This window comes from Falco punctatus, assembly GCF_963210335.1.
Source record: "Falco punctatus genome assembly, chromosome: 5".
NCBI lineage: Eukaryota > Metazoa > Chordata > Aves > Falconiformes > Falconidae > Falco > Falco punctatus.
The window spans coordinates 74,824,697-74,846,542 of NC_137584.1; the positions used below are offsets into that span (position 1 = coordinate 74,824,697).

Sequence of the window (21,846 nt, forward strand, 5' to 3'; positions counted from 1 at the left end):
AGGTGGTTGATACTTTTAACGTGTTCAGTGAAAAGAAATCCCAGGCTTCCTACACATTCCCAGTCCTGCTAATTTTACTAAGTTGTTAAGTGCCTTCAGAGTTTACCCGACAGAAATCAAGAATGTTGGTCACAGATTTGTGTCTCTGAATCCCAAGTTGCAATCACTTGATACAGCTTTCTTCCCATTTCTTTTTCCCAAATCTACAGTTCAATGCTCCTGAACTGTTTCGGGACCCCAAGAACTGAGGCTTAAGGGAACCGTAGAGCATCTATTAAGGCTTAGTATTAAACCAGTTTTCCCCTTGAAATGTGTCAAAAAAAGTTTTCCAGATGTCCGCAGCTTATAAACCCAGAAAAATGTAGTTCACTGCTGATTACCAGGGTCCCTTGAAAGACAAAAGGTAATAATTGAAAAATGAACATTAGCAGTACTAACGACCATAAAATCATATGCTTTTTATTTAACATAAAAGGAAACATTAAGATAAAATACACATTTGTCCATGTGCTGAAGAACTACTGTATTTTACATTCATTTATAAAGCAGGTAGTTTTACATGACAAAAATAAGTGAGAGGAAGAGGAACAGAATCCGCAGTAAGACCCAAGCCACAGGGCAGGCTTTTGCTTGTCAAAAGTGCTACCTCCTAAGGGCACACAGCTCTTCAAGTGACAGGTTAGAAAGAGGCTGGTTTTAGCACTCCTCAGATCCCTCTTAATGCTGGTGAGAAGCTAAGGTGGAATCTTATACAGCAAAACGAGTGAAAAACTTGTTGACAAAACAACCTTTGCCAAAATGCATAGCTGCAGCACCACGGACCGCGTTTGTCCCTGATGTGTGAGCTGGCCCGTGCTGTTTGTAAATGCCTAGAAGTTACCGAATGACAACTGCTTTTTTTTTTGCTTTTTTTTTTTTTTTCTCCATACAAACCTCGCCACGTTTCTTACTTGACTTTGCAGACGGACAGTGGTAGCGGATTGGCCTACAATCGCACGGAAGATTTATGGCCCCAGAAGGGGCTGTAAATCCAGCAAAGTCCGCCGCTTGTGGGTGCAGCGTTGGTACACCTCTAGACACCAGATAAAAAAACCGTTAGTGACACCTCTGTCCCTGAGGTTCAAGGTCATGCCTGTCCCCTGTCAGCTGCAGGTGGGCTAAGAGCATCCGCACAGATGGTACAGTTACAGTTGTGTCCGTTTGGAGCAGTCCCGCAGTAAGCTGCAGTAGCTGCATCGTGTTTATTCCCACGCCTACGCTGTGTGTCGGTTGCCGTCCCTGGTGCTGGCCCTGGGCGGTGAGGACCCTGGAGGCCTCCGAAGGTTCAACTCTTGGCCCGGCTCTTCCAATATAAAATCTATAGTGCAGCATCTGAAAAGTCTTAACTGAAAGGTACAGGAGACCAACTGTTTTAAGTTTTAAATGGGGAGAGGAAGGAATGGGAGATGCAGCAGTACCAGGGGAATAAGGAATGTTTTTTTTTAAAAAAAAGTGCAGATCAAAACACATTGCTATTGTATACTTTGTCTAACCCATAGATCTTAAATATGAAAGCAAATATAAAAGCTGTCATTCTGTCTCAGGTCTGTGGTAACTTCACGAGGTGTAACGTCACCAGAAGACTGAAATGAAGCTGGTCTTAACTATGCACACTTCACTAAAATATAGCTGTGTGTACCTACATATACATGCACACACACCTGCACAGCGCCCCCCACCCCCCTACCCCGACTCCTTGTATATATACACACACCCAAAACGGGGCTTTCTTATAGTGCAACTGTTTATAAAGTGAAAGCCCCCCTTCTCACTGTGTCGACAGCAAGTTTTGACAAAGTATTGGGTGCCATGTCTTGGGTTTTTTCCAAGAGATTCCAATAATAATTGAAGCGGTATAAAAACATCAGTTGCCTGCCTTTTGAGGTTTTAGACTTGTACTTTTAAAACTTGTTAGTGCTTCTTTTTTTCCCCACATTGTTTCCTTCCCTGTAAGTCTCAGCAACAGAGAACTGCTGTAAACGTCTCCAATTCACATACGGGATTCCTGCTATTGCTCACTGGAATCTGGAATAGCGTCAACGTAATAATCTGAGATTAATCTAAGACGAAGTGGGCATTATAGAGAAGGGGATGAGACAGATGCACTGTGCCTCCTGTGCCGTGGAGCCATTTCCACCTTCCTCTCAGCAGAGATTTGTATTGTCTCTCTACACACGCAGAACTGGGGGAGGCAATTGCAGGGGCTGCAGAACTAGACTTTCAGAAACAGGTATTTACAGAAGCAGCAGTATTTGCCATTTGCTTTAACAGACAGTTCCACGAAGCAGTAGCAGGAGGCAGGGGAAGTGGATGCACCGTGTGCAGTACACAGCACCGTGTATCTCAGCCGACTCCTGAAAGCGCTGAGTGCCTGGTTTGTGCCCCTCGTGCTGTCTGAGCTGCTCTGCGGCTGCCCTTTGCCATGTGTGTGGATCAGGTAATTGCTGCTCAAGGGGAGCATCTCTAGGATCCCATTCCTGGTGAGAATTCACTCTGTTTCTAATAGCTGCAATGATGTACCATCCTCTACTGTGATATTTTCACCAAAATTCCTACAAAGCGGGGAAAAAAACCAACCCACCAAACAACCCAACAAAAAAAAAAATCTGCTTTGATAGTGTTTCCTTGAAATCATTGGACTTTTGGTGTATTGTTTGAGCTCCCCGTAAGCACTGTTAGATGCTCACACAAGAAATCAAACTATTTATTAAAATTTCAGTGGCACAGCAAAACTGAGTAGCTTCTGATTTCGTTTTGGTTGAGTAGCTTCCGTACCAGTATGTCTCTTTGGCTATAAAGGTAGCATTGCTTGTATAAAAGATCCACCTCAACTTCTTGTCTTCTCACCATAGATTATTTTGGGTGGTTATGAGGCAAAATGAACGAGTCTTAATGGAAACACAAACAGGATGCAAGACTGAAAAATGCTCTGTATGCTCTATCTAAAATTGCTAAACTCTTTCAAAATTAATTTGCTCCTGAACTACTTGTTCCTCTACTACGCTGTAGTTGCTAAGAGCAGCTACTGCAGTGGTGCAGTACTTGCATCCTTCCTCCCTCTTTTCTTCTTTTTTTTTTTTTTTTAATACATTATTACATGCTCAAATCCAACCAGCTCAAATACTTTTTAATACATTGAAAAATGTAAAATAAAGAATATATGAAGTACATACAGTATATATATACATATTTCAAATACTTAAAATTCTTATGTAAAATATGTTTTTTCTATATTTGTGTAAAAATACATTTTAAAATGGTGTCAACTTGATTTTTCTGTACATACCCTCTATTCCAATTTAAGTCCCTTTTAAAAAGGCAAAAGACAGACAAAGGTTTAGTATCTTCTAAATTGTGTTTACAGGCCTGTTGTCAAAACAAGAAAAGCACGTGGTAAACAGTATTGGATTTCTTCTTTTAAGAATTCCCATTTTTATTGCATTAATGGATAAAACTGAATCTTTTCAGTCTTCCTCCTAATAAAACTATTCTTGCCCTTGCTGAGAAACTGCATACTCCCAGTACCCTGTTTATCTAGTTCATAAATCATCCTTTGTCAATTTTTTTTTTTACAGATACTAAAATATATATTACTCAAAATATATTACTGTAAGCTCTTAAAATTGATCTTCAGTTATATCAAATGTATAGCATTAAAAAAAACCCAACCTAGGTAACAAAGAAAATTCCAGATATCGTCATCCTAATGAATGCTCCAGCTGTTCTCCCTGCGAGATACCCGGGGCAAACAGACCCGGTGCGGGCGAGGAGCTCGCCCCAGTTTGCTCCGCATGCAGCAGGTTGGAGACTGCTCCTCAACGCCGCGCCACGCTGTGCACCAGCAGCCATGTCCTGGGAACAGTCTTCCCCCCCTCCCCGCACCAGCAACTGATGTGTGATATCGCCAGAGGCAATTCAAGCGCGCATGTGCCACCCTTCGCCTTCTAACGCCGCTCCAGCCACCCCCGTTTCGGATGCGGGATTTCGGTGGTTCAAACCAGTGCCAGCCCGGCCGGCCCCGCCTGGGAGCCGCACACCCTCCGCCGCTCCTGCCAGAGACCAGCACAGCCACCGAGGCGAAGCCAGGCGCGAGGGCTTCCGCACAGCCCAGCCCAAGCAAAACTCCCAAGTCAAACAAAAGTTTCCCCGTGCAGCGCTTCCAATAAGGAACGGTGCTGGCCTTTCAGTGGGAAAAACCCCTAGGCTGCATCTTCTTTCCGAGTCACAGTCCTCTGATGACACAAGCGCAGAGTGCCACCAGAGCAGCGGCTCTGCCTCCAGCCTTCGCATGGGCCACGAGCTCCCACCGCCTCTCATGCTGCCGCCGTTGCTGCGCAGCACTGAAGACTGGCAACCCCCGCCGCGAGACGTGGGAGGATGCCTGGGCAGCGCTGGTGCTCACCCTTCCACCGCCACCCCTGCCCCCCCCGCGGGGAGAAGCCCAAGTTCCACTCCCAATCCACCCCTGCGTGCACAGCGGGAGGAACCGGCCCGGGACGGTCTGTGCTGCCTCTGCAGCAGCCACTGCCACCCACCACAAGGACCAGCCTGAGGACACCTCCTGGCTGTCAGTGACCTCACCAGGAACTTGCTGCCCCGTCCGCTATTTCTTACCACCAGATAAAAAGATACAACTCCACTGACCAGCATCACTGTCCGGCATCTTGGTCTTTCCTTTCAAGAAGGGGCACTTAAAATTTCATGCAAAATTCCTTCCCTGTGCCACCAATCTATCTCAAAACCTGAACTCCTTTACTGGGCTGTGTTAACTCCTCTGTTGCAACAACTTGTACACAGGGTTTTTTGCATTAGAAAGTTAAACCATTAATTGGTCTGTATTTCTAGTTCTCACACCACAGGACATTGATGTGGCCAGAAAAGGAAAATTTAAATTTGAGTGTCTTGCCTTACTCAAGTTGCTTTTCTGCCACAAACATAGCTTGACATTAGGCTTTGAAAACATTCTGTCTCAGATTTTTTTTTATGACAGAATTTACTGTGGTGCTATTAAATTAATACCTGGGGGAACCAAAGTCTAATGCTTTAAACTATGTCACGACGTCGCTTTTATTTTATAAAGCCACTGTGAAGGCAGGTTTATTATCTTGCTTGAAGGAACAGCAGGAAGGCCAGATGATGGGAAGAGTGGAGACTGACCCCACATAAGGAACACTCCTATATAGGCTGCAGGATTTCCCCCTTGTAAAATACATTATTCAATAACCAGCACTGTAAAACACGCAAAACTTTCAAGGTTTTCTGTCAACCTGTACTTACAGTGACTATTACACTGAGCCCCATTATTTCTAATGATTTCCTAACTACTTAATGCCCTCTTGCAAGCTTGTGGAGACCGTTCCAGCAAGTTGCACCTAGTAGCTCATAGCGTATGTTCAAATCAAAGACATGCAGTTAAAAGAATTTATTTTCTTAAAAAGAAATAGAATAAAAGTAGCCCAAGAAAAGTGCTGATCTGTTAAACTGTAACTAAGGCACTGAACAGGTTGTAAACTTCCAAGTCATCACACAAGATACCTGCACTGTCCAATACAAGCCTGAAGCCACCGAGATCTTCTCTGGTCACTGTATGTCCCGACTCGGGGTGGCAAAGGCCAAGCAGGCACATTTCCTGCAGGATTGCTCGGGAAACGGCAGCTTCTTGTGCTTCCAGAGGAGACTCCCAAGAGGTGTCTGTGGCACTGAGACCCGGACTCACGTGCTACAGGGGACACTCGTAAGATCTGAAGGGAGGAACAAGCTCGAACCGCAGCCAGGGCCAGCAGCTATTTAGAGATCACTGTGAGGAGCAATGGAAGAGCCCTTCCACACAGCACCCGTCACAGGTTGAAAAGCCCGTGAGCGCCAGGAGCAAGCCAGCACATCACAGCCTGCTGCTCCCTCATCTTCCCCTTCCCCCTCTTAAGCTGCCTTGTTGGCCTAGAAAAATTACACTGATAAAAGGTGTGGCCAGAATTGATCCAATTATGCCAGCAAAACCTCTTTGCGCTTATTTGAGGCAGGAATGACTTTTTCAGTTTAATTTGTGACTAGCAACAATCTTTAAATTGGATTATGCCGGGGGATCTGTCTTAGACAGGAATGAATGCGCCTGACTGAGGACTGCAACTGCGGTAACGTTGCAACTGCAACGTGCTGCGGTAACTTCTTTCATGTCTAGACAAGGCCTGAGTTACTAAGGAGCAGACAGACCCTGCTCTCAGTACCGGCCTCCCCAGGGCACGCAGCTAGAAACCATTTCACATTGCATCGCAAGATTGAAGAAAATGGCAGAAATTCCTCTTACTGAAGAGCAAGAGCTGGCAGCAGGCAGTGACAGCTGTCTGCACCAGCGCCGGTATACGAGTCAACCCAGGAAATGAGATTATCCCCGTCACAGTGTCGGGGGTTGCAACAGAAGAAGCCAGCCCATGCCTGCTGCTCTGCCCCTCAGCGTGCACGTGCATGCAGGCAGCAGTGGGAACACGCACAGACCGGTGGGGTGTTTCATGGGCTACAACCACCGCCAACGCAGGGGCAGTATGCACACGAGAGTAATTTTTGCGTAATTTGGGTGTGTGTGTGTGTTTCTAGTTTTAGATTTAAAAAGTGGACTGTATTTCTGGTACTTAAATCCTCTTCACCACTGGACGTCTGCACAGAGATGCGGAATTAGAAAGCAGGGGTCACTGCTCCCCAGTAAATTTAAGATGAGCAAAAAACAGTGACCAAAACGCACTGCAGCTCTTGCTACCTCACAGCCACTACTCCTGCTTTGGAGGATGCCATGCTCTGCTGCACAGGGAAGGAAACATGTCTGTTATGACCTGATTAACTCTGCAACCCTCTTTTCTGTATCGTCACCAAGTAAATCACCACCTGCTCCGTGGAAAATCACACTGCTTCACCCGCAGTTATTTCTGATCTTTCCCAACAGCATGCCAGGATCCTGGGCGAGGGAGAAGGGAAAGGGGAAAGCATCAGCAGAACCAAATGGAGAGACAAAAGAAAGGCTGAGGACCCCAGCTTGCAAAACAGCTGTCCCACCTATTTTGCTAATATTGCTTCATCTTAAAAAGGCCTTTGGATTAAAAGTGAATTAGTGCTTTTCCATCAAAAAGATACATAGATCTGCTACCCGACCAAGATGCAGTATGGCCCCCACCCGCCCCGAACAGCGACAACATGGGACTGGACATGATTAGTGAACCTGATGCTCTGTGTTTCGGAAGGGAAGTAACATACAGACCCTCAGTGTGATGCGGACGTGTTACGATACATCAAACTGCAGATGGGCGTGTGCTTCATTAGCCAGCCTGTCATCAGTTCTTGTTGAGAACAGAGTACCATTTTGCAACCGCTTTCATTTCAATTAATCAAAGGGAATGAATTTGGGAACACTGGAAGTGAGGATGAGCATCACTAGCTGTGTCCCACAGTCAGTACGAGGAGTGCGGTGCAGCCCCTGCCCCCCCACCAGCCTTCCCCAGCCCCAACGCAACCCTGGACCTCAACTGAGCAAAAGCCAAGCTGGGTCAAGCCTGATTTGGTATTTTAAAAACACAAAGAGACACCCACAGTGGGCTAACGGTGAGGCCCAACAAGACACTTGTTTTTTCTGTCCCTATACTTAGCTAAATATAAAATCTTCTATAGAAATTAGAGACGTTTGACTATCGTGGAGGTTTGAATGAGCACAGTAAGCTTCCCAGAAAACAGCAGGACCGAGGGTGACGCCGAGTGCACTTCACTTGCATCGCGTGCCGTTAACAGCTGATGGATGGTTCTTGCCTGGGATGGTGCCTTCCAGCTCACTCAAAATGCCTAAGAAAGCAGATTTCTGCCGAGTCCTGACAGTCCAGAAATGAAATGCAGTTCAGCACATATTTGTGATCTCTGCTTTAAATGGTTCCTGGGACAATCACAGTTACTGAGTTGCTTTAGTGATTTAAATTCTTGAATCCTATGGTTAGTACAGTTGCTTTTTTCAGTATTTACCAGTAGCAAATCAAGACACTACCTTCCTTAAAACAAGGTTACTGCAACTGACTCCTTGAAGAGGAGAGGATATGAGAATCAGAAACACCAGCCAATATTGCACAACCCAGTATGCCTTCTGGGAACAGCCAGGTCGCTGTGAAAGGCAATTACTTGAAAGGCTGGCACAAAGTTAACGCCTTCCAATTCTGAAAAATTTGAACTAAAATTTAGAGCAACAAAGTGAGCCCATTCAGGGCTTCCTGCTTCAGCGCTCTGTGATCAGTCAGTACAAACGTTTAGTTTCTCAATTATCCAGTTCTTCTCGCTGTCAAGAGAAGACCAGCAACAGGCTAAGATTTTGCCAGGGGTTCGTTCCCCCATCTAGAGCAGAGCTCAGCAAACATGCTGGATAGCAGGCTGGGGTTAATGAAACTGCAGTACAAGTCAAACACTATCTCCTAAAAGACTGAAAAAATATTTTTAAACAAAATAATGTGACATATTTACATAATTCCTTAAGTGCAAACTCTTGTCACAATTCACGTAGTTGAGCTCAATTTAGACTCACTGTACAAGAAGGTGCTCTTTCTTTAATGAAAGAAGAACTCTACTCTGTATTCCTGATTCAGTAACGTGTCTCTTGTGCAAGGCAGTAAGTTTCCTGTTTCTTCCCAACGTACTTTCGAAAGCAAAACCAAAACCAAGCCATCCTCTTCCCCACTTCCCGTCCCGGTTACCGCACAACGAGGCAGGAGACACAGAGCTTAGAGGGGCCAATGCAATCGTCATGGCAGAAGGCACCGCAGCCCTTGCACATGATCATGGCTTTCAACCTGCAGTAACATTTGGAAGGGGAATCCTCCATGCCGTTGTCTTCAGCGAAGGCTTGAACGGGGATGGTCTGACTGTGGTTGCCAGAGTTCACAGCTTGGCTGGTGGGGATGGTGGTTACAGTCACAGAGAAGGACATGACGTTCCCCATGCTGCTGGACAACTGCTTGCATTCAGACAGCCCAGTCATAAGAGACCCTTGGCTCACATCCGGGGAAGTGGAGACATTTATTGTGCCGCTGTAACTGGGCCCGATGAGCTGTGCTGCAGCATTGCCAGATAGTTTGGGAGGGTGCGAAGGAGAAAGCAGCGGAGGCTGCTGCTGCGCAGAGTCTGAGGACGGTACAGCAGTACTGAAAAGCTCCGGATTGCTGTGTATTTTCCCCCTCATGGCATGTGCCATTTGCTCTTGAGCGGCTTGGATAACATCTCGTGCTAGCACGGTTCCATCAAGTGCCTGAACGTTCTCCTTGTCGACTGCTGCTTGCTGAAACATGGCTGCTTCTGTCTTTACACCCCTTTTAGCAAGGGTGCTGTAATCCAAAGGATTTATGTTATGGGATACCTGTTCTTTTTCACACTGACCAGAAACCTGTGACGCCTGGGGCTCCTCTTTAACGCTGATATGTTCACGTTCATCACCAGTACTCTCATCTGCATCTCCTTCATCACTGCTGCTGCCGTGGCCAGCTGTCTCCTCACATTCCCCAAATTCTGCTTTTGAAGCCTCAGCAGGACTGTTCAGACACAAGCGGTTTTCAGGGTTCAAGGAGAAGCCTCTCCTAAAACTCTCTGAACTGCGACCATAGGTGGAAATGTTGAGCAGGTAATGACCAGACATAGCAGGCTTGGACGTCCTTCTGCCCACGAAACCCAGCATAAATCTCTGGCTGGCAGAGCTGTTTTCTACCTGGAAACCCGAGTGAGCAAGGTTCAGTTGTGAAGGCTGAAAGACTGGTAACAAATTCTGCCTCTGGACCCTCTTGATAAGAGTCTGAAGGATCTGTTCTTGGGTTGTTTTGCTGAGCGCCTCGTGGCACTGGTGCTGGTCAAGACTGGGGTCCTTTCCCGAGGGCACCGGAAAGGTCCTTGGAACGTGAGGCAGAGGCCGGTTCTGGCAAAAGATCTTCCCAAGCTGTTGTGTGGGTAAACTCGATTGTCTCTCACCACCCTCTGCTCCAGCGCTGTTCCCCGCTACACTTGTAGCGCTGGATGCTGCTGCCCCTTTTTCTTCGTGAGAAGCTAATGTGACCGTTTTCATCTCTGCTTTGGTGAGAGGCTTCGGCAGGATTTGCTCTAGAGGCACGTTCTTGCCTTGAAGAAGTTGGGTGACCAAAGGGTTGTTAGCAGGAATACTGGAGCTTGGTTTTGGGATGGCCCCGCTTGAGCTTGAACTTGTGTGAGTTTTAAGGCTGGATGCTACTGACGAAGCGTGAGAGGGTGAGGCTGATGTCAGAGATGTGACCACACCTCCAGCCTGGGCTTCCGAGCTTGTGGATGTTAGCGAAGACATCAGAGGGGACGGAGATTTGCTTTTACACACATCTAACCTGGTCCCTCCTAAGGCCGCAGGTGCTACCTTACTTACGTTTGTGTTGGTATCTGCCACGGACGCAGTGACGCAGAGGCTTCCGTCCCTGACAGCTGGTGTCCCGCCGGCCTGGCTGGGACCCGCCAGAGCAGAAGGTGCTTTCTCTTGTGTGTCACTACTGCCATCATATGGGGAGCCTGAAACCTGATTTACAGTCATACAGGGGGAGCTCTGTTTTATTCTGCTGATTTTCTCTAGTGCTGATACCGCTGAGGAGGAGGAGCTGCTGCCGGTATGGCTGGCTGGAGCTCTGGGCTGTGGTGTGGGAGTTTGCTGTAGTTGTGCTCTAGAAGGATTGTGAGGTGGTGCCTGGTCCGTGGCCTGGGTCTCCATTTGGGTACGGGTCCCTGGACAATGGGGAAGAAACCTTCTCGAACTTCCCCCGCTTCCAGTTCCTGCCAGTTCCAGTGCATTTCCTCGAATTCCAGTTTCGCTGGTTCCGCTTGCGGCTGCATTACTTTTCTCTCCTCCACCGGCTGGTGGGCCCCCACCACCGCCAGGCCCAGGCCCCGGGACAGCCCCCCCTGTCGAGGCGGCGGCAGCAGCAGCGGTGGTGGCAGCAGCAGCCGCTGCCCTCTGAGCCTTGGCTTGCTGGGCTTTTGCCTTGATGTCTGCCAAGGTTCTGGCCCCTGTTCTTCCCGGACTGGTGAGCGAGATTGGGAAGCGTGCCCTGGGAGAGACCTGGCCCGCAGGAAATGGCATTGGGGAGATTCTGGAAACAGGGATCTGAAACAGAGGAGGAGAAAAGCACAAATGAGATACCGGGAACATTTAACCCACGTATTTAAGAATTTGAGCGTGCACGGTTTAGTCTTGGAGAAACCGTTGTCGCCCTTTGGAGCAATCCCTTCTCTCCCTCCCTCAAGATAAAGACATGCATCTGACACACCTGTTTTAAATCTATTACAACCTTAGTAACTCAGACTGGAAGCTCATCCCTTGCAGTTGCAGACTGGTACATCAGACACCGTTACTCAAAAACCTGTCAAGCTCCCTCAGAAAAGAAACGTAAGGTTGTTCCAGAACTCATCACCTATTGTCCCTTATTCTAAGTTTCATACTTGATTTATATTTAATTTATATCCTTATAAAGCTTTGCATCGACATCCTGCTTGGTTTTGCATTGCTCTTCTACCCTGTGTACCCACACCTGACTCCTCAGTGTCTCTATGCAAAGCAACAACAATCCTGCTACTGTGTATCTGTAGATGAAAATCAAACTACTTCAGTCCTTTCTTCTAAAATATGTTCTCCACTCCCCTCATTATTCCAGTTTACTTTCTCAAAGTTTGTTCTTTCTACTGTAAGGGATGAGAAAGTGCACTCATGTTAGTTCTTTGCTGTCTCCATCACAAAGATTTAAGGGAACGTATTTTAAGGTTACATTTGTTTTCACGTATCTGCAATACCTCACTGACTCCCACTCATCTGATTAATAGGTTCTCCACTTCTTTCTTACCCGAGGAATGACATGTCTTCTACCTTACAGGGGAAACTACTTGCCATCACCCTTCAATTCACTGTTATTAAATTAAATCCCACTTTTATTACACTGGAAGGTCAACCATTCTTCCTGTATGATATTTCAAATCTCTTTTATTGACAGTTTTCCCCCAATACTGTGTCACTAATTTTTTTTTTATTAACGCTTTCTTACCTTCATGCTATACTTATTAACATGGTTAGAATAATGAACCATTTTTAAATTTTTGTGTTTGAATGCTTCCTAGTAAAAACGAAATGTAATGGGAGACTAGAATTCTTAGGACACACAGAAATACAGTAATTAGGCAGTTTTCCATTTACAACTTCTGCCTAAGGCCCCAGACCATGGAGCTGAACTTCATTCAGAGCAAATTCTGGTAGATGCAGCACAGGCCCTATTCTAAAGAAACCAAACTTGTTTACTCCTACAGTCACACATGACTAAAAAAATTCTCTGTGCTGGATCATCCATTTACTGTCTGCTACCGAGGGTAACACCACAGAAGAAAGAATTGGTGTTATCAGTACATGTGCAACGCTATAATTGTTTTCTGACAGGGTATTGGATGTCTGGATCCAGAGCGTTTGTCACTTACCAAGGGGGTATTTCCTGCAAGTCTAGCAGTAGGTGCACCACCCTGTCACCTGGATCTCAAAGGCAAGAGGACTGCATCGTCCAGACCAAAGTCTGGAACATTTCTTTCCTGCTTTTCCTGTCCATCTGCCCTACCTAGTGGTGGCTGATTGCCTGTTCCCTTTCCTACATAAGTCTCAGCAGCTAAAAGGCTTTTGGAACAGAGATGTTCCCTGCAACGGTCTCTCCTTGCTACCTGCTCTGCCCCCACACTGCATTCAGCTGGTACAAATTATAACTGCATTATTTCCAGATGGTCTGTTTTTAAACACAGGTAAATAATTTCATTTCTGGACTTGATACGACAGAGGAAGCTGCTGAGAGCATTCTTTCTGGACCAGTTGCTGTACCGCTAGGGATACTCACACATCTGCAAAGTTCTGTGTGCTCCTGGGCCACAGCTTGCCTTGTTATTATGGTCTTGCAGTTCCTCTGCAGCTCTCCCTGGTTTCCAACGAGAACCACAGTTTTCCCTGTTACACTCTGTCTCCAGATTTTGCACAATTCTTTGAGCTTCTGCCCCAAGAGATCTTTCAACAGATGCATGTGCATGAAAGATACGTAACTGAGGTTACACCGATTAAGCCAGCCAGCAGATTCCCTTTAGCAAACAGCTGAGCTTTTACATTTTTGGATCAAATATTTCCATCCTACAATAAGCAGGTAACATAATTGACGTACATAATTAGAACAGAACTGACAAAGCATTTCTGTGAGAGCCACCAGCTGAACTGACCCACGTAAGGCTGCTCTGTGGGTCTGCCTTTGTTTCTCCTTACCTTGAGTGGGGGTACCCGTGGCACCGGTGTCCCCGTCGCAGGAAAGGACTGCGGCTGGCTTTGAAATGCCTGGTGGTGCTGACAGTTCTCCATGATGCGTGGCTTTTTCTCAGGAGTGGTTAGAGCTTCTTCCTGACTCTCTGACTTCCTCTTATGGGCTTCAACACCGATTTCCATTTCTTCATTTACAGGGGACTTCTTTTCTGGTGTGTCTGAAGTCATCGCTGGACTCTTCAGGCTTGCTACTACTTCAACTGCTTCGGGGCTCTTTGGTTTACTTGGGGCCAAAACTGAGGTACTGACAGTCTCCTTCCCCAGCACTTCCTTTGATGCAGCGTGCTTTCTCTCTTCACCTGGCTTTTGACTAGCAGCAGTTGGTGGTTTCTCTTGAGCGGGTTCTCCTTGGACTCTCTCTTTCGTAGGGAGGGAACAGTCACTAGGTTTCACTGCACAACCATCTGGGGAAAGAGAGGCCTCTGCGGGTTTGGCTGGTTTTGGCTGCATGTCCTCTCTTCTTTCCTCTCCTCCTTTTCTCATCGCTGGTGCTTCCTGGGCTGCTTGTGCTTTAGACTCTAACGGAGAAGTAATCTCCTCTTTGAGTGGTGCCAGAGAGGCTGGTGTGCATTTTGGCTGTTCAGCTGCTGGATTTTCAGTCTCTGTCTCAGCAGGGCTGGTGTTTGCTGTCAGCCTCTTGGACTCTTCAGGACTTAGTCCAGAACTATCAATAAAAACAGAATTTTTGTTTTGCAAAACATTCTTGCAAAAAGCATACTATCCTTACAAAAAACGAGACTATTCTCTACGCACCATACCCTAAATAAATACATCTCGCACCTAATTCTATGCTCTGATCTTTGAAAACCTTCTGTACTGTTAGTACTTCCACATGAAACAAAACTTAACAGCGAAGTTTAAAACCAACTAAGTGAAGTACACGGAACATGTTAGATCTGCTCCACTACCCAGGTTTCAATTTTCCAGGCTGCAAATCAAATGAATTTGGCCAACAGTAAATATTCCTTTTGTTAGCCACCACAGACTTACCTCTGCTGCATGCGAACAACCCCACACAGCCTGCATCTGGCTTCAGTTCATATGGTGACATTTGCAGAAAGGGACACAGAGAAGCGTCCCACAATTTTTCCAAAGGAATGTGGCTAGTGCCAAAACCACTGACGTGCCCTTAGTTTAGAACCAGTGTTGCTGCTGGGAGTATTTCCCTGTATTATTCATGAACCTTTATTTGTGAAAGAAACACACAAGCTGGGAACCTAATTCTCAGAGTGATGTCTGATTTCAGAATAACTTCATTCATCCCTCATTAATGAAGTATCAAATTTGGATTTTTTTCCCCAACCATCAACCCATAAAGTCTGATGAAGCCAGCCTGATGAATCTATGGGATTGATTTCTACCTGATGAGTTCTTAGGAGCTAAAGAGAACTCAAGTCCCGCTATTATGCACACCTCCCTGCTAACCTGCTTCGCTGTCCCCCTAGAGCTTCAAGAATGTGGCCATCGCCTTTTATCTCCCAGCGCAGAGCTCCATGCCTGTTTACACTCCAGTTTTCAACACCAAGAGAACTGGGTGAGTTAGACAAGTAAAGCTCTTTGCCAATGCCACTAGATCACGCACATTCTCAGCCTGGTGTATTCCTTTACCTAGTACTGCAACCTGCCATACGGACGTACACATGCAACAGCCTCCTACTCACCCACGAAACCCCAAACTATCAGACCATGGGATGACAGAAGCAGGGCTTGCAATAATCCAAATGCTCTTGACGGTTAAAACATCATAGGTGAATGGGGGGAAAACTGGCTGATGGTTCAAGGACAAGCATAAAAGCTGTCACAACGCAGGATAAGAAATTCCTTTTTAGTTATTTGTGTGTGTCTGTGGGTTTTCACGTTTCTTACTATAGTTACTTGCACAGAAACCTGAATCCTCTGCGTAGCCCCCAAGGATGGGAAAATCTTCAAGCAAAAAGAAACACTTTAATAAAAAACTGGCAGACATGGGAGTTTAATCAAATACATGTCTGACTGAAGACCTAGGGAAATACAGAAGATCTTACATAGCAGGTGACTTACTGCAAGGTAGAGCATGCTCAACCACCACATACCCAGGGGTCTCCAGAATCCTGACACTAAAAGAACCAGCCGTAAGAGGGGAGTGTCTCAAAGTATCATAGCAAGGAGTGGGGAAAAACTAAGAAGTAAAATCCAAAGGACACCCTCACCTAAGGAACACAGCACTATGTTGGTTAAAGCATTAAAAATCTTGACAGCAAATCCATCACTTCTGACCTAGACTGCTCAGGCATTTCCTCAGCTCTGTGGCAGCTAGATGAAGCTGGAGAAGTTTTTCAGGTTTCAGGACTAATGAAAGCCAATGTTTGTTACTGGACAGCATGCTACAAATGCAGCAACGGGTACATCTGGACAGGCGATGCAAGCATAAAAAGAGATAGTTGAGCATCTTACCTCTGACCATAGTAGCTCTCAAAAAAATGTTCCTTCCACAGCTCAACCTTCTTCTCCTTTTCTATTTCTTGCCGTATTCTTAGCTGCATTTCTGGTGTAAACTCACCTGCAAAATGCAACAGAAGATAACTTCAAAAAAATGCTATGGATAAAAGGAATCAGGATAAGCACAGGAGCCTTTGTGCCTGCAGGTAAGAGTGCTATCTCAGAAGTCCCCCCCGCAGCTTGTGACACCGTAGTACTGTGGTACTTCATCATTTCTCCTGAGTTGCCAAGTGTTTCTCTGCTGCCTGCTCCTTGCACTGGATGGGCAACAGCTTCATGCCCTTCCCTGTCAGCATCCACTCTGGCTGCCAATAGATGCTTTACGCAAAATAACACTAAATGAATACAAATCTATACACAAATGTATGCACGTACTATGCAACTGCCATTTTCTCAAGAATCGGAAGATACTGCCTGTGCGGACAGCAAAGCAGTATGGCACCTTGAAACGACAGTCATGAGTAGCTCTGGCGAAACACGCATGCAAGAACATCAAAGACTTCTTGTCCAGCACAAATGACAGTAAATATTTCTGGCAACGGATGCTATTCTGTCACAGGCAGGTGGGAAACAAAAAACCCCTCTCACACATCTGAAGTGCACATTTCACACATACACGTACTACACTTTGTAAGAAATATTTCCTAATGTCATGTCTGAACCCTCCCCAAGGCAGCTTTGAGCCATTAAGGTTTGTAAGAGCTAATCATTAGATAACAAGAAACTCCGCTTTTTTGACACAACTGTAGTGCTTTGATGATAGACATGTGACCTTGAGCCTCAAGACTTGATTCATTCTCAAGGTTTATCCAGTTCGCACACTATTTTGTTTGTACTCTTAAGCACTGGAAGAAAGAGTTACGAGAATCGGATCTTTTCCAACACTGCATTTATGAAAGGGGAGGGAATCCTTGAAGGGGTCAGTGGAAACTGGCTACTTCTGTCACCGCTCAGTTTGTTTCTCGGCAATTTTCTCCCACGAAATAAGGGGCTCATACGAAATTCTTGCTGAGTTTGTCTCCGTGCACTTATCAAAATACGTCCAAAGGAAACTAAGAGTGTGTCCCTCTTTAGTACATTGTTAGTTGTCAGCACTCAATCAGGACAGTCATCTTGTCATTGCAGCAAGTACAGAGAGCCCAAAACAAAATCTCTGGTACCTCAAGTTCCTCTTCTGTTTTTGTATAAACTTGGTCAGGTAAATCATGGAATGGTTTGGGTGGGAAGGGACCTTAAAGAACATCCAGTTCCCAACCCCCACCACAGGCAGGGACCCCTCCCCCCAGCCCAGGCTGCCCCCAGCCCCGTCCAGCCCGGCCTTGAGCCCTGCCAGGGTTGGGGCACCCACAGCTGCTCTGGGCAGCCTGGGCCAGCGCCTCGCCGCCCTCACAGGGAAGAATTTCTTCCTCATCTCTCATCTCCATCTCCCCTCTCTCATGTAAAGCCATTCCCCCGTGTGCCATCGCCACCTGCCCTTGCCCAAAGCCCCTCCCCAGCTTTCTTGCCGGCCCCCTTTAGGCACTGGCAGGTGCTCTAAGGTCTCCCCGCAGCCTTCTCCTCCCCGGGCTGAGCCACCCCAGCTCTCCCAGCCTGTCCCCACAGCAGAGCTGCTCCAGCCCTCTAAGCACCCTCTGAGGAAATAAATATAGAAAGTCCACTGCACAGAAAACAGTAGAATGCCTGCCTTTAGAGTAATTTACCAACAGGGTACAAAATTCATTCATTTGAAATAATTTCAGCTGTAGTGGTGAATTCCTGGATTTTCACTGCTGTGGTTATGCCACCTTTGTCTTCCAGTTGGGAGAGTTCAACTAAAATCTTACATCTCATCAGCCCAGTTGTTCACAGCAGTGAAAACCTACGTGGTAGCTTGCAGTCAGGCAACAGTAACTTTACTTTACAAATGTCTACCTGAAGGTTGGTGGGGACCTCAGGAGGTCTCCAGCCAAACCTCCTGCTCAGAGCAGGGGCAGCTCAGCCTCTGCCAGGTTGCTCAGGGCTCTGGCCAGTCCTGGAAATCCCCAAGGATGGAGATGACGCAACCTCTCTGGGCTCCTGCTCCACAACAGGACCGTCCTCGTGGGGAGAAATTTTTTTCCTTATGTCCTGACTGAGTCTTGCCTGTGTTCTCTCGTCCTCCTGCCATGCACCACGGTGACAGGCCTGGCTCCATCTTCCTGACAGCCTCCCTGTAGGCATAAGGGGGCTGCGATCAGGTCACCCCTCCCCAGCCTGTATCACTACCAGGGGCTCTTCCTTTCCAGGAGCAGGATCCTGCCCATCTCCAGCCTGTCCTGTCTGGCTGGACAGCAGCTCTGCCCTCCAGTGTGCTGACTGGACCCCAATTTGGTGTCCTTCACAAACTCCACCAGGGACACCGGTAAAAACGGCAAATAGGACCGGTGCCTGGATAGATCCTGCCCGTTCCCACTTGTTACCAGCCTCCAAGAGGGAACCATGGCTCCAAGCCTGTCTAACCAGCTTTTCACCCATCTGGTTGTCCATCCATCTAGACCCTTGTGTCCCAGCTTGGATACAAGAGCACTGCAGGAGAGAGTTATCAAAAGCGTTGCTTAGGCTGAGGTCAGCGATGCCCACCGTTCTCCCTTTGTTCACAAATAAAGTCATTTTTCATACAGCCAAGCTATTCAGGGTATTGGCAAGACCATCCTCTTCCCAGTTCACCACCACCTTCACACGCCCAGAGGTGTGCTCCAAGAGGGCTCACTGCATGACTTTCCCAATGACACTGAGGCTGCCCAGGCCTGCATACATTAAATAATACCGTGAGTGTCCCAACAGCATTTGTTATGAATTCTCAGTACCCTGAGGACTAGCTGAACAAAGCCTACGGGACTGCTCTGCCCACAGTGGCATCAGGGCTTAATACTCGAGTGGAGATACAGTGCTCAGTGGGAACAACAGTGGAGATCTCCAGGCTTCACCCTGCTTGTTGCAAGCTTCACCACCTTAGTAGGTTCTACAGCAGCTTTACTCTGGTGAGAAAGTCTTTGCATAAACGTAGCTGCACCCTCTAGATGTCTCATGAATGGACAAACGGGTCTGCTAAGAAGCATGAAAACACTAAATGATGGTGGCTAGAACTGGGGGTGGTTTTAACAATTAAACTGATTAGACAGCCGAGTTCTATGCCTTCCTGTTTACTGGCACAAATACACCCAGAACCCACAAATAAAAAGGGTTGTTGATATAGAATTGGATTCCTGTTCTGTGGAAAAGCCTCTTATGAGTCAATCACCTGGGTGTGAGTATCTGATACCCGCTTCTTCAAGTGAGTCATGATTGGTGCTACGGTCTTTGTAAAAACTCTGGTAACAGGCTGCGCAGTTTAGTTCTGTAGAGGAAATGGTCCTGGCCCGCAATGAGCGAGGGCGCTTCTAATGACATAATTTGATCAAACCATGGAATTAAACACCTCCAAGTTCAAGATGCAAATGATTGTTGAAGGCACAGGAGTCCTATAGATCAGTCAATGGCCAACTTATGTTATACAAAAAACTATGGCTCAAAGGACTGACCATACCACTGTGTCATCAGCGAAGCTGTCTAGCTAAAGTGCATTACTCTGGGAATACATTTACCTTCTCTACTGCAGCGGGCTGTACTTAGCTATCACAACCTGAAAATAACAACACAACTCTACTGTCATTTTAGCAAGATTTTAAACACATTTTTCCTTCGTCATCTCTTCCAGTGGCTTGCTCATTTTTCCACATGTGAAGTTCAAAAGAAAACTCCTTACTGCAGTCCCCTCTATGACCTTGAGATTACATAGTTCTAGGCTTGCACTTGCCCTCCTATATTGACTACAGCTGTCTTCACCTAGTAAGTCACTTCAGTGCTGCAACTTCTCCATCAAATATTTTTCACACGTTCCCCCAAAACATTTACTAGCAGAAAGCTTTCTAGCATTCCGTTTCACTGTGTGGGGAGGTTTACCTTCTGACAACCTCTCCTTCCAGCCTTGGGCAGCTGAAGTGAAGAACTCGTTGTTGAGCGCAGAGCCACTCAGCTTCATCAAACCATCTGCCCCAACCTGGAACACATGACAAAGCAGCCAGTATTAACTGGTTGGAAAGGCAAGTGTCACATGGGAGCTGAAAACAGAGCAAGAGTCCCAACATTGCCACAAATCTCTCTGGAATTTGCCTTTAACTCAGAAGAAAATCAACAGCCTTCTTAGGGCTGTGCTTAGCCAAGGCTGGGATCCAGGAGGCTGTGGTAAACTTTCCTCCTCCTTGCCTCAGCCCAAGCCTCCACAGTCCTGCCGCCGCACAAACATACACGAGCAGCAGATGGTACAGGTGGCAAGGAGGCTTGAGGAAAGAGAACAGCACAGCCTCTGAAAAGCTTCTTCAGATGCCCCGTCCCCTGCAAGATGAATGCACAATGTCACCTGAACTACCACCCAAAGTGCCAGCTCTGCTGTCTTCTGCTGAATGTAAAAAAAGTGCATGAAGGAAAAGCAAGGATGTAAAAGTTACCGCATAAAACTTACTTCAGAACACATAGTCATAACACCATGGATGCTTCAGAAAAACCAGGGGGAAATGAAGCTCAAAACCCATTCTGTCTTTGAAATATGGTTAACCAAATAGGGCAGTCATGCTATAGAGCAGGACATAAATGACAACACATGAGGCTGAGACAGGAACATCACGTGGTGCTAAATTATAATCAGGGTAATAAAACCTACATGACATTTGCTTTTGCTCTTTTTTTCCTGCTGAAGTAAATGTGGAATTTCTTTACTAGAAACACAAAAACACATGTATCATTCAGTAAGTCACAAAAACTTGCAATGGGCAAAACTGTTGGGCTTCCATTTCTTGCATAAATAATAAATCTGAGCAAAGAAGCAAAATGCAACTGTCCAAATGTAGGATACATCTGGTTACACTGGGAGATCCATGCAGCAAACATTCCGCGGTACAGGACTCAACAGAAACACTGCTTTTCTGGGGGCAGCATTTGTGACGCAGGTAACTAAAATGATGGAAGCAACCCAATAAAAGGTTTTGTAGGTAAGATTTAGTGAGAGATTTTTAATTTTTAAGTTAGAAGCAGCCATTGTAGGGATTACAAAAGCAGAGATTTATTTTCTAGTCCAGATCTCTGTTGATTTGACTACAGGGAGCGAAATTCACAAGACTCTCCTCTGCTGCATATACTGTGTTGCCTGTTCCTCGTGCTGGAGGACAGACAGCTACTGCACGGCTGACTGGGTCACGCCTCAAAGTGCCTTCATTTCTCTTCTACAGAAGCCCCAGCTGTAACAGCTCAGACTGAGTCGCTGCCAAGCAAAACACCACAGACAGGTGACCTTTCGCAACTGGCATGTCCAACGCCTTCACCTCTTCTCCCGTTTACCACAGCCAAGTCTGACATTTGATAAAGCATGCATCAGCACTTGATGTGGTGGGCTGCTCTGGAAGATTTACTGCAGTGAAATGTAAAATTTGTCCTCTCAGGAGCCAAGCAGTATTATTTAGTGAGTCAAAATTTGCGCTCAGTCAAATTCTAATTCAATTTAAGGACAATTAAACTTAAAAGTCAGGACAGAAATGTCTTACCATCTGCTGGGAGGTTCTTACCAGTAAACTCCAGCTGCAAACACCATCACATCATATTTTGACACATACCTAATTATTACAAAGGCCACAGGATTTATAAAACAATTCCCTCAAATATTTATTGTATCAGCCTTGGACTAACAAGTCCCCAACGAATGCTGACTGAAGATTACAATTTATGAGAACGCAGAACGTTAGAACTCCTCCAAACGAACACTATCTGTCCAGCAAAGCATTCTCCATAAAGCAGACCACAGTGCAGCTGCCAAACCCACGTGTACTATAAACATTCTGTGAGAACTGAAAGAGCAGCACAGCTGTGAAGATGATACAACTTCACTAAACATGTATGTCTGGGCTCGAAGTGTCTGCAGCTAAGTTGGT

General features: G+C 46.3%; 1 protein-coding gene across 6 annotated transcripts in view; it reads right to left on the reverse strand.

The window, feature by feature from the left end:
- Positions 1-443: 443 nt before the first annotated feature.
- Positions 444-21,846, reverse strand: part of ASXL2 (ASXL transcriptional regulator 2) — a 132,257-nt gene continuing 110,854 nt past the window's right edge. For all 6 annotated transcript variants that reach the window (XM_080390207.1, XM_080390208.1, XM_080390212.1 and 3 more), the window contains 4 exons: positions 19,829-19,925; positions 15,824-15,929; positions 13,337-14,054; positions 444-11,164 (listed from right to left, as the gene is read on the reverse strand). In XM_080390207.1, coding sequence (XP_080246333.1) covers positions 8,750-11,164; positions 13,337-14,054; positions 15,824-15,929; positions 19,829-19,925 — 3,336 coding nt within the window. In that variant the 3' untranslated portion in view covers positions 444-8,749. The remainder of the gene's footprint in view (positions 11,165-13,336; positions 14,055-15,823; positions 15,930-19,828; positions 19,926-21,846) is intronic.